At 53.2% G+C, this 11,734-nt stretch overlaps 1 protein-coding gene across 1 annotated transcript in view; it reads right to left on the bottom strand.

The window, feature by feature from the left end:
• KIF12 (kinesin family member 12) overlaps positions 1-506 on the bottom strand; it is a 7,048-nt gene extending 6,542 nt beyond the window's left edge. The window contains exons 1-3 of the mRNA XM_035016599.1: positions 481-506; positions 345-410; positions 171-249 (exon numbers count right to left, since the gene is read on the bottom strand). Coding sequence (XP_034872490.1) covers positions 171-249; positions 345-410; positions 481-506 — 171 coding nt within the window. The remainder of the gene's footprint in view (positions 1-170; positions 250-344; positions 411-480) is intronic.
• Positions 507-11,734: the final 11,228 nt, after the last annotated feature.

Raw genomic sequence — 11,734 nt, 5'->3', positions numbered from 1 at the left:
GCGGGGCCCGCTGGGGGCGGGGCCCGCTGGGGGCGGGGCCCGCTGGGAGGGCGGGGCTCACGGGGTTGTCGGGGGAGGCTGGGGCCTGGGACAAAGTTGCCCCGGGGAAGGGGTGGAGGGGCCTTCAGGTAGGTTGGGGGGGGCGTGGGAGGGGGCGAGGGGTTCCTCACTTGCAGAGTCCGGGTTCCCGAGCAGTGCAGCGCGCTCTGTTCCCCTCGACGCAACTCGGCGGCGCTCATGGGACGCACCCTGGGGTCCGTTGGGAAGGCGGATGGTCCATCCCGTTGTCGCCATCGGTCCCGTCCTCGCTCGCCTCCCCCACCCCTCAACCAACCTATACCTACCTGAGCACCACCTGGATGGGCGTTTCTGGCCCCTCCGGCCCCTGCTCCAGGCTCCGCGCGAGGTCCCTGTGGCAGCAACGGGAGTTACCCTCCCTGAGCCCAGAGGCTCCTCGAACCTCCCAGAATCTGTGCTTACCCGTCGGGAGACCCGCGTTCCTCCATGTCCTGCTTTGCACACGGAGTCAGCTCCGCCCGAGTCTGGTTCCTTTCTCTCTCCACTACCCTCCCTTTTCCACCACACTGGGACTGGCTATACACACCTTACACCCCCCACCCCCTTTCCCCCTTCTCAGGCAGCCATCCATCCGGAAAGGCTCCAGCCTCCCCAGCGCTAGCTAGTTAAAGATTTACCCACCCCCACCTCTGGTGGAAAAAGTCTCCAGCAAAGGGACCCCTAGCTAGGGGGTTCTGGAGTCTGAGGATCCCTTGCTCTTGTCCATTCCTATCAGGAGGGACCACCCAGACCAGACTCCTCTGTACACAGATGGGGATAGGGAGGCAGGGGCGGGAAGGGCTCAACCAGGGCCATACAGCAAGGCTGGGCAGAGCATGGACCAGGCCCTTCCTACTCTCCACCTACACCTCCTCCAGCTTTGTAATCTTCCTCCCTCGCTTCCCCACCCTGGCAGCTCCAGCTACTTGGTACCCCAGGGCCCAGGAAGGGGTGCGGGCGCCTAAAGGAGTGAGAGGGGCCCAGGTTTCAGCTCTCAGAGGACCTGGCTGGATTGAGTTCCTGAGCCCAGCTGACAAAAGGCCCAGGAAGACTCTGGTTAAACGCTGGGCCACCTGCCTCTCCAAAGCCAAGGCTGATCTAAGGCCAGGGAAGTTGTTTAACCCTCTCCTGGTCTGGCTGTCAGGAGCAGCAGAGCTATCTGCGCTGGTGCTGGGGTGGGGCAATCACCCATTCGGGGACAGTCTCCATGCTAGGCACCAGGGCAAAGGAATCCGGTAGTCTTAGTTTGGGACACAAGTAAGAACAGTCTAGTGTGCAGGGATTTGGGCAGAGGGTAGTTCAGAGCCCTGTAGGAGCAGGGAGGTGAGGGTGGTAGGTGAGGGTGTTCTTGGCAGACGGAACACCTTGCAAGAAGGCTGGGTGGGGTGGGGAAATGTGTGAGATATGTAGAGGTGGTCTGAGACTGGACCAAGCTCATGGAGGGCACGTGAAGGAGTCTGTCTGGACTCCCTCTTCAGGGAACCCGGAGGCCATTGAAGGGTTACAAACAGGGAAGTGACACTATCAGATAGGTATTGCTATTATTATTGCCATGCTGGCTGTCTCTGTATATTCTCTGAATATTTCCGTAAACTCCTCCTCCCTGACACACATTAGGATGAAAGCCTTAATGATCACCCCGCCCCCCCTTCAATGCAACGTGCTCTCTACCACCACAAATAATAGCCAACTATCGGAGCCACCCAACTAGGGACCGGTTTAACTTGGGTGGATGTGAGCTCCCCATGCACTGGAGGAGTACAAGCAAGAGCCGGTTAACCTTTTGGTCATAGGGCCTTCTAGCTGGATCTATAGGGAGAGTTAGGTAGAGCAAAGAGCCACTGCCCCCAGCCCTGCCACTTGGGCAAGTCATTCTCCCTTTCTTTTATTTATTTATTTATTTATTTATTTATTTGAGAGAGAGAGAGAGAGAAACAGCATGAGAGGGGATAGGGTCAGAGGGAGAAGCAGGCTCCCCGCTGAGCCAGGAGCCTGATGTGGGACTTGATCCCAGGACTCCGGGATCATGACCTGAGCCGAAGGCAGTCGCTTAACCAACTGAGCCACCCAGGCGCCCTCATTCTCCCTTTCTTAACCTGTTTCCTTCCTATGAAAAGAGATGAATGATGTCACCTAGTTGTCCTGAGCTTTCGATGAGACCGTGTAATTGAAAGGAATTCATAAATTGTAAAGAATTATCTAAGAGCAAAAATAAAAGTCCCTAGATGATCTCCAAGATTTCTTTCAACTGGGAAGGTCCTTAATCTGTTACATTTTTTTTTTTTTAAATCCTTGAGGTGGTGAGGACAAGAATTACTATTCCTGTTTTGCAGATGAAAAAAAAAAATGGAAGAAAAGAGAGGCAGACAGGAGAGGTTGTCTGAAGGGAAAGCAGCCGTGAGTGGCGGAACTGAATAAAACCTGGAGCTATGAACAGCTGATGGTCTGGGTGCTGTCTGTGATGGCAACCTGCCTCTTTCAGTTGTAGACCCAGCAAGAGAGCAGGTTGCTCCTTTAAATGTCCCTAAAAGAGTTAAGGACTCATGCGCATCTTTGTGTGCTTTGGTTTAACCAGATTGCTGTCCCTCTTCAAACTGGACCGAGATGAGCCACACGGAAGGGATTTTTTTTTTATTCTTATGTTAATCCCCATACATTACATCATTAATTTTAGATGAAGTGTTCCATGATTCATTGTTTGTGCATAACACCCAGTGCTCCATGCAGAATGTGCCCTCCTCAATACCCACCACCAGGCTAACCCATCCTCCCACCCCCCCGGGATTTTTTTTTTTTTAAGGATTTTATTTATTTATTTGACAGAGAGAGACACAGCGAGAGAGGGAACAGAAGCAGGGGGAGTGGGAGAGGGAGAAGCAGGCTTCCCGCCGAGCAGGGAGCCCGATGCGGGGCTCGATCCCAGGACCCCGGGATCACGACCCGAGCCGAAGGCAGACGTTCAAACATCTGAGCCGCCCAGGTGGGATTTTGAGAAAAATGCCAAGACAAGGGATATGTGCGTGATGGGGTGTGATGGGCTGTTTGGCGTGACTTTGACAACCTGGGTCAGAACGTGTACTTGGCTGGATGTCTGCAAGCGAGAGCAAGGTTCTGGTTCTGTTCTCTAACAGCGAGTAAGAACATCTGCTCCTCTTTTTTTTTTTTTTTAAAGATTTTATTTATTTGACAGAGAGAGACACAGCGAGAGAGGGAACACAAGCAGGGGGAGCGGGAGAGGGAGAAGCAGGCTTCCCGTGGAGCAGGGAGCCTGATGCGGGGCTTGATCCCAGGACCCTGGGACCATGACCTGAGCCGAAGGCAGACGCTTAACGACTGAGCCACCCAGGTGCCCCAACATCTGCTCCTCTTAAATTGTGAATTCTTTCAGCAGAGTTTTTCATTAAGCCTCCTCTATGTGCCAGGCTTCCAGGCACGTGAGAGCTACACGAGTGAACCAAACAGACAATGCTAAGTGTGTTGTGGGAATGTGGAGCATCTGGAACCCCCCCACATGGCAGGTGGGAGTGTAAGGACAACCGTGTTCTGAAAACTATTTGGCTTTATCTAGTAAAGCTAAACGTGTGCCTATCCCATGATCCAGAAGTCCCCCTTCCTAGGAGTGTGCCTGGGAGAGCTGAATGTATGCTTCAAGGACAGGGACAAGGAAATCCAGCCATATGAGCCACCACTTCTGTCCCCACTACCACTGTCCCTACTTCCATCCTTGTCCTCATTACCATCACTGTAATCCCATCACCACCATTGCCCCAATTCTACCATCACCACCAGTAGCTACAGAAATAGCAGTCCCTGCCCCCCTCCCCCGCCACCGTCCCACCATCGTCATGACTATGACCATCGCGATGGTGATAGGAGTCAACACCATCTCTATTCATTTGAGAAAGTTAAAGGACACGACCCCTGGGCCCCCGTCCACAGCTGGGGCTGAATCCCTCTGTGTCCTCCTCCCTTCCTCCCCCTGTCCTGGGCCTGTCCTCTATTCCCCAACTGCACCAGTGCCCCGGCAGGAGTGGGACTCCTGTGGTCCAGGGAGGGGCAGAGGGAAGAAAGTCAGCGGAGGAAACTCAGAGTATTTGAGAAGCTGGCCGACCCCGCAGGGGTGCATCTCCAGACCTCACTAGGGGGCAGCAGAGCACTGTGCCACCATGGCCCGAGGGCTTGTCACAAAGGAGTTTTGTCAAGCGAGGCCAGGCTCTTTGCATACGTTTTCCCCTAGCCTGTGCCCTGTGAAGGGGCTAGCCAGCCTGGTGCTACAGAGAAGGGTGAGCAGGCCCTCAAGAAGCGCTTCCCGGGGGAGTGAATAAAAGCCATGTTGAACCATCAGGGACTCTCCTCCACACACCCCTGCTCCCACTTCAGCCTTAGACATCCCCCTTGAGAAAGCCCTACCCTGACTCCCTAGGGCCTCAGAATGAAGTCTGAGCTACCTAGGCTGGGACTTAAGGCCATTCAGGCTCTATCTCCTATTGACCCCTTTGACTGTCCCTCTCCTCTACCCCCCACCCTCCACCCCTGAGTCCTGCACCTCCCGCCCAAAGCTTCCCTAGGCTTCCCTTTGACTCCTCTAAGCCTTTGCCCCTGCCATTCCCTCTGCCAGGAATGCTCACTTCTACCTGGTGGGCTTGTCCCGCAAGCTGTATTGTAGAAAGCCTTCCCCGGGCCCCTACCCCCCAGGTCAGCCTGGAGTCACCCTGTCCCCACAGCCTCCTGGACTTCCCTCTGTTACAGAACTGATCACATTGGATTGTGCCTCCTGTCTTTTGGGGGGCAGGGACTATGTCGGCTTCATCCCTGTGATCTCTGAGCCAGCACAGGGCCCTGCACACAGCAGGGGCTCAGCAAATGTTGGTGGAAGGAAGGGAAGGAGCCGGGAAGGAGGAAGGGAGCCTGGTGGGCAGACTGCTGGGTGCATCCTTGCATCCCTCCCTAACCTCCGTCTCTCCCTTCCTCACAAGGCTAACCACAAGCACTCAACCTTATGATGTAATGATTCATTTAGGGCTCATTTATCATGGAGATCATCAGCTCCTGCCACAAAGCTGCTCTCAGATGTGCCCAGAAGCTGGGTGACATTCTTTCAGCTCCAGCCAAGCTGGCCTCTCGGACCCAACCATCTGCTACAAATTTAGAATTCCCAGAGGGTGGGGGACAGGCTCCACCGGGCCCCTGGAAACCCAAGTGTCAACGCCCTCTGCTCTGTCCAACACATTTTTCACGGAGTGCTCGTCCCCATTTGTCAGGTACAGAGACTGAGGCCCTGGTGGGAAGAGGCTGAGCCCAGTCTGGGGCTCACACCCTGCAGGACGACCTCACACAGGATGGAGGTGGGACAGAGATGAGAAGAAGATGGTGAGGAAGAAAGTTCTCCTTTTATCACATGACACTCATCTTTCATTGTTCCTCTTGTAACCCCCACCCCCCCAGTGGAGGAAAAGCCAGATGGGTCCAAGGCTTGTTGTGAAATTTTCCAAACAGAGCTTGATGTAATCTTTAATTAAAACGTGAATGTGGGCTATGGGACTCATTCCACAAAATTGTCCAAAGCAGGAACCTTAAGGGATTATTGCATTGACTTCTATCTGGTCCCCTGCCCCATCTGCAGATGGGAAAACCGAAGGGGGCCCGATACAGGCGTGGTGAGGAACAGTGATTTTAGATCAAGGTACAGAGAGTCATAGAAACACTCCTGTCACCCCCAGGCCACTACTCTCTCCCCTTAAATACGTGCCTCTGCTCCTCCGAAACCTCGCATGGCTTCTCTCGCTGCGTATGGTGGGTATTGGCAGCCGTGCCCAGCTTCCCACTAGACAAGGAGTTTGGTGAGGGTAGGGGGCCCATCCCAACGCACAGCACAAGGCCTGGCACAGACACATACCCGCTGTCTGTCTGTCTGATGAAGACATGAGGGTCCAGCAAGAGGAAATGAAGCATCCTGAAGCCAAGCTTTGTCTTTTGGTGAAGATGAACCTCTAGGAATAGTTGTGAAATCCAAGGACCCAGGGTTGCCTAAATTCCCTGCTGTTTCCAGGATCTCGGCTCTTCTCCCTAAAAATGTAAACAGTTTGCCCTGAGTCAGCTTCAGCCAGGAATGACTTACCTATGAGCTGGATGTTTTCATCTAAAAAGAGTAATGTTGCTATGTAAGAGTGTGAAAGGGTGTTAAGTACCATCTGTTGCACAATGATGCCTCGTTGTGTCTGGAACCTTCTGGGTCAGAGGATTGGGAGTTAATACTTATTGAACGCTGGGCACTTTTCCTACTTCATTTTATAATTGAAATTTAAAGCAACCCTCTAGGACTGGAACTGGGAGTGTCCTCATTTTACAGGTGGTAAAACTGAGGCTTGGGGATATTCAATAACGTGCCAAGGTCACACATCCACTAAGTGGTGTAGTGCGGATCCGTCTGTCTCCAGAGCCTGTGTTCTGTCCTCTGCTCTCTGCAGCTTCCTTCTGTAAGCTGTTCTGCAAAGCTGAACTTGGATAACTGAAGTTGATCTTTTAAGAACATAACTTGCCTTAGTCCAGCCATCTCTGCGGAAACATGCTCCCATATTGGCTTTCCCACTGCCCTGCCTTCTTCCCTGGGGAATGTCCCATGCTACTCTAAGGCAGTGGAGCTCCACCCCTGGAGTCAGAATCCCCAAACCCCAGAGATTCTAATTAATTGGTTTGCAAGTGGGGCCCGAACATCAGTGGTTTCAGAGCACCCCAGATTATTCTAATGCACAGCAGGGTCAACAGCTTTGCTTTCGATTTTTCGTAATGACCAAAGTCATTCCATCTAGCGTGTGTGTTGGGCCCTATATACTGAGAGTGATTTCTCGGGTTGTGATGGACATTTAGAGACCTTGTGTTAGCTTTTTCTAGTATACCTTTTCTCCTGGGACCAAACTTCCTGATGAGCCGTGTCACTGCCATCCTCAGATTCCCTCTTTTTCATTTCTAGCTTGGAATCCATTGAGAATTTCTAGGCCAAACAGAGCAGAACTGCCCACAGGCCCTGCCTGCAAGGCCTATGGGGATCCATTAAGAGTTTTCCAGACTTTTCCTCCCTCCTAGGTTTCTTCCATACAGGTGGCAGGGAGCTATCCAATGTGTGAGCAGCTGCATATTCAATTTGAATGTTAATTAAGCATGCCCAAAGCACCTACTATGTGCTGGATCACAAACGAGGTGCTAACAATCCACTGTGTCATTTGGTTATGAACACAGTGGCTGTGTACTCTCTCAGGAAGCCCTCCTGGATCGGAAGGACTCCTCTGAGGACCTACAGCCTCCCAGGCCTACCAACCGCATGACCTTTACCCATTTGGCTAAGGTGGAGTTGGGTTGTCAACATCTGTCTGCCTCAGAGAACTTTAAGCTCTCTGAGGGCAGGGACTGATCAGTGAATCTGAGTAGGTGCTCAGGGCATGCCTGTTAAACGGAACACTCACGGCAGCTGGGACCAAATGGCATGGGAACACAGCGAGGAAAGTGAATCCTGACCAGAAAACAAGGGCTGGGGAATCTGGGAAGGCTTCCTGGAGGAGGTGGTGTTGGGACAGGCTTTAAAAGATGGGTAGAAATTGGGGCAGAAAGAAGGGAGAAGCAGAGCATGTCAGGCCACAGGAATGGCCTGAGCAAAGGCCCAGGGATGGAGCAAGTTGAAGAGCAAACTCTTGCTTACCAGAATTGATGGGATTATCCTCCAAACTGCCAGAAGATAGAAGCTTCCGTGGAAGTCTGGGCAACAGTCCTGGCTAAGAACTTATCTTTACTCACTCTTCTGGATGAGCAGAGCCTGGGGATGCCCTGTTGCCCCCTTCTTGGGATACTTCAGGCTCTTCCTAGGAAGCCCCACCCACTGTATCAGCAGAGAGGACACTGAGTTCCCAAGGCCTGGGTGGGTGCCAGGCCCCACTGCTGACTCGCCCCTCTGGCAGCCGAGAAGCTAGGCCACGGAGCTGGGGCTTCCACATAAGCCAAGCCCTCAAAGCTGGTCCCACTGGAGCAACAGAAACACGTTCCCAAGTGTACAGCATCATCCCTGTTCTGTTACCCAGGGAGAACAGTGCCCCTCCCGCCACCACACTCACCCCCCCAGAGCCTCAGTGTCCCCGTGTGTCAGTGAGGAGGATGGGGGACCCGAGGCACCCAAGAGCCTGCTTGCTCCAGGGCTCTGGAATAGCTGGGAGCAAACACTGTCCCTGCCTCCCTGGAGGAAGCTGGAGGTGGGGCATGCAGCCCCTGCAACCCCAAGACTGCCCCAGAGACAGAGTCACGTTGTCACCGAGACCAGAAGGATTTGATTCATACCAGGTTCTAAGGCTTTGCACCCCTTCCTTTCTTCTTTCCAGCTCCATATTTGCGGACCCCTCTCCATGAACGGGACCCCGTCCCTGCTTCCCAGGATTTAAAGGGGCCGATTCTCCTGGCTTTACTACCTCGCCCCTGGCGCCTGTGCCCACTTGGGCAATATTAGTACTACTGTCCTACTAGTAGGTCTACTACTAGTCCTTCTACTACTATTGCTATCACCGTTTACTAGTACAACTAGTACTTCTACTAGTAGTCCTTCTACTGCGATTCCTCCTAGTGCTTCTCCTTCCGCCATCACTACTACGGCTACTACTAGTATTTATCCTATTACTATTACACTACCACTCGGCCAACGACAATGAATGAGTATTTACTGGCTCACCCTTCTAATAGCAGCAGACGTTACGAATTACAGCGGGCCAAGGACTGAGCTCTCTCCTCCCACTGATGTAGTTTAATCATCGCAGTAGACTTCTGTGGTAGTCATATTCTCCCTGTTTGATGGATGGAGAAACTGAGGCTTGCAAAGGCTAAGTAACTTGGGACAGTAAGAGACTGAAGCAGGTTTTTGACCAGCAACCTGACCATGGGGCCCATGTCTGAGACCCAGAATCCTTCTCCCACTCCGTCCTTTGTCGGGTTTTCTGAGTACATCCTTGGCTTATCTTGAGTCCTCAGGAAAAGATTTCCTGAAGTCGAAGAAGGAAAGAAGACCTAACCCGTGCGAGATGTCTCGAGTGCCATGAGCAATGTACACAGTAGGTGCTCAATACATATGTTGTTTGAATCAATTAGATCCTAACAACCTTTTGAGGTAGGGACAAGGACCCAGATTACAACTGGGGAAACTGAGGCTCTCAGAAGTGCTGTGGTCTATCCAGAGGTAGAGCAGGGACCAGCCACCAGAACTGTCTTTTCATGACCTTGAATACAACACGAACTGCCCTCCCCCAAACACGAACTCTTCCATGTGCATTGTACTTTACACTTTACAATTTACAGTTACGGTTTATTTAATTCCCTCAACAACCCTTGGAGAGGGTGATCAACTCCATTTTATTTTATTTTGTTAAAGATTTTATTTATTTGTTTGAGAAAGAGAGTGCGAGCAGAGGGAGGGACAGAGGGAGAGGCGGAGAGAGAATCTTAAGCAGGCTCCCCCCTGAGCAAAGAGCCCGACGCGGGGCTCGATCTCATGACCCTGACTGAGATCATGACTTGAGCCGAAATCAATAGTCAGATGCTTAACCGACTGGACCACCCAGGGACCCCAACTCCATTTTATAGATAAAAAAAACTGAGGCTCAAATTGCTATTTATATATAATTTTGAAGGGCTCCTGGTGAGTCAGTGGCAAATCTAGTATTTGAACCAATTTGTCATCCCCCTCCCCAGCCACAGACTGAGAGAAGGGGCCTCCCAGCTGGAGGAATCCAAAAGACCTCTCTGGGACAGCCCTCCTGCCCCACTCTGCCCAGCCACCTCGGCCCCTGTGGTGGGCGAGCCCACAGCCCCCAGGGGCGGAGAGCACTGGTTATTTCCAGCCTGGTACTTAAGGGCTGGCCCAGGAGTGGGCTGTGGGCTGGCCAGAGGACTCTGTGCTCCCAGCCTTTGGCTGCTGAGAGCTAGGCAGGGGGTCAGAGATCTGTCCAAGCCACCTAGGCTAGCCAAAGCCAGGAGAGTGTCCCAGGAGAGGGCAGGCCACCCCCTCCCAAAAAAGGTATGATGTGGGTAGCCAGGATGTACACAGGCAGCTCATTCAACCCCCTCCAGCTCAGCTGACCCTGTACTCTGCCATGGCCCAGGCTGAGGCCCTACCCCTGCTGCTCCCGAGAGCAAGAGTAGACCGCTGTCTCGATAGGGGCCTGATGCAGCCACAGGGGGCTGAAAATCAGGTAAGAGCAGACAAGTTACGCTCCAAGCACCTACTTTGTGCCATCCTCCCACCCAGCAAGTCTGCAAGGGGGAAATTACCACCCCCACAGGCTCCTCTCCCTCTCGTATGAGGAATGCTATTGCCACGCTGACCTCCTTTCCAAGCATCGAATATTTTCTGCCTCAGGATCTTTGCACATGCCGTTCCCACTGCTGGGAGTGCCCTTCCTTCAGCTCCTCACAGGGCTGGCTCCTCTGTCTTCAGGTTTCAATTTAAAAAGTCACCTTTCAGTGATGTCTTTCCTGACTCCCCTGACTCATAGGTTTTCCCCCACCCCTGTACATACACCTTGTCTCTGTCACCCTCCTCTTTTTCCTTTCCAGCATTTTGTGTTTTTTAGAAATGTATTTGTTGATTGTGTCTCCTCCCTATGAGGTCAAGGCAAAGTCTATTTTATTGACCATGATGTCCCGAGCTCCAGCAGAAGGTCTGACACCTAGAATAAAGGTTTATCCCACGAACAAATGAAAGGGAAAGGAAGGCACTCGCCCGCATCCCCACTGCATGGACGGCATTGGAACTCAGCATGCCCGCTGTGAGCATGCTCGGTTGTGACGTCACGCTCCCTCCAGTTTCTTCCTCGGCCCAGAGGCATGTCCCTCACACACGCACTCAGAGCCTGCTCCAACTGCCCTCACACGTCCTCCTGTTTCTGCTTGCCTATCTCCAGAGGACAAGACGCTCACCCCACCGTGACATTAGAAGCTCCCTTCCGAAGCCCTCTGACCTTCTGAACAACGGAATGGACTGTTCTTCACAATGTCTCATAGGCCGAAGAGGACGAATTTCTGTCATTAGCACGAGCCTGCAGACTCGGACAATGTACTTTTCTGTTCATTCACTTATTTCCTGAGCACCCCCCGTGGGCCCCACGCCTGGGGTCACGAAGCACAGGGCCACACAGCCTTGTTTTGCCTGCTTGAGGCTGGTTAAGGCTTGTGACAGGCCCCGATGGTGGTGGAGGGGCACGGGACGCACATGGGATGCTTCTGAAACCTTCTTGTGCGCACGCATCACCCCCGGGATCCTCAGATGCAGATTCAAGGACAGCAGATCTGGGCAGAGAGTCTGCCCTTCTCACCAGCTCTCAGGGGATGCTGCTGCTGTGGCTGGTGCATGGACCACGCTTTGAGCGGTGAAGTGTAGACCTGACGGACAAGGGAGACCAAGGAGGCCCAGAGTGAATAAGGGACTTGCCCAGGGTCACCCAGCCAGGCAGCAGGGGCTGAGAAGGAAACGTCCAACTCCCTGGGCCAGGGCTCTGGAATTCACGACGCAGGCCGGGCTCAGTGTGCCTTTGTGAGGCCCGGCATACCTGAGCTCACCCGGGCTGCCCGCCCCGGCCCGTGAATAGCGGGCCTCTTTCCTTCCTGCTCCCGGCCGGGCTGGGCGGGCGCACACCCATGGCCACCCCCT

This window comes from Mirounga leonina, unplaced genomic scaffold (genome assembly GCF_011800145.1).
Source record: "Mirounga leonina isolate KUSES-001 unplaced genomic scaffold, KU_Mleo_1.0 Mir_170, whole genome shotgun sequence".
Taxonomy (NCBI): domain Eukaryota; kingdom Metazoa; phylum Chordata; class Mammalia; order Carnivora; family Phocidae; genus Mirounga; species Mirounga leonina.
This window is presented reverse-complemented; position numbering and strand designations above follow the sequence as displayed.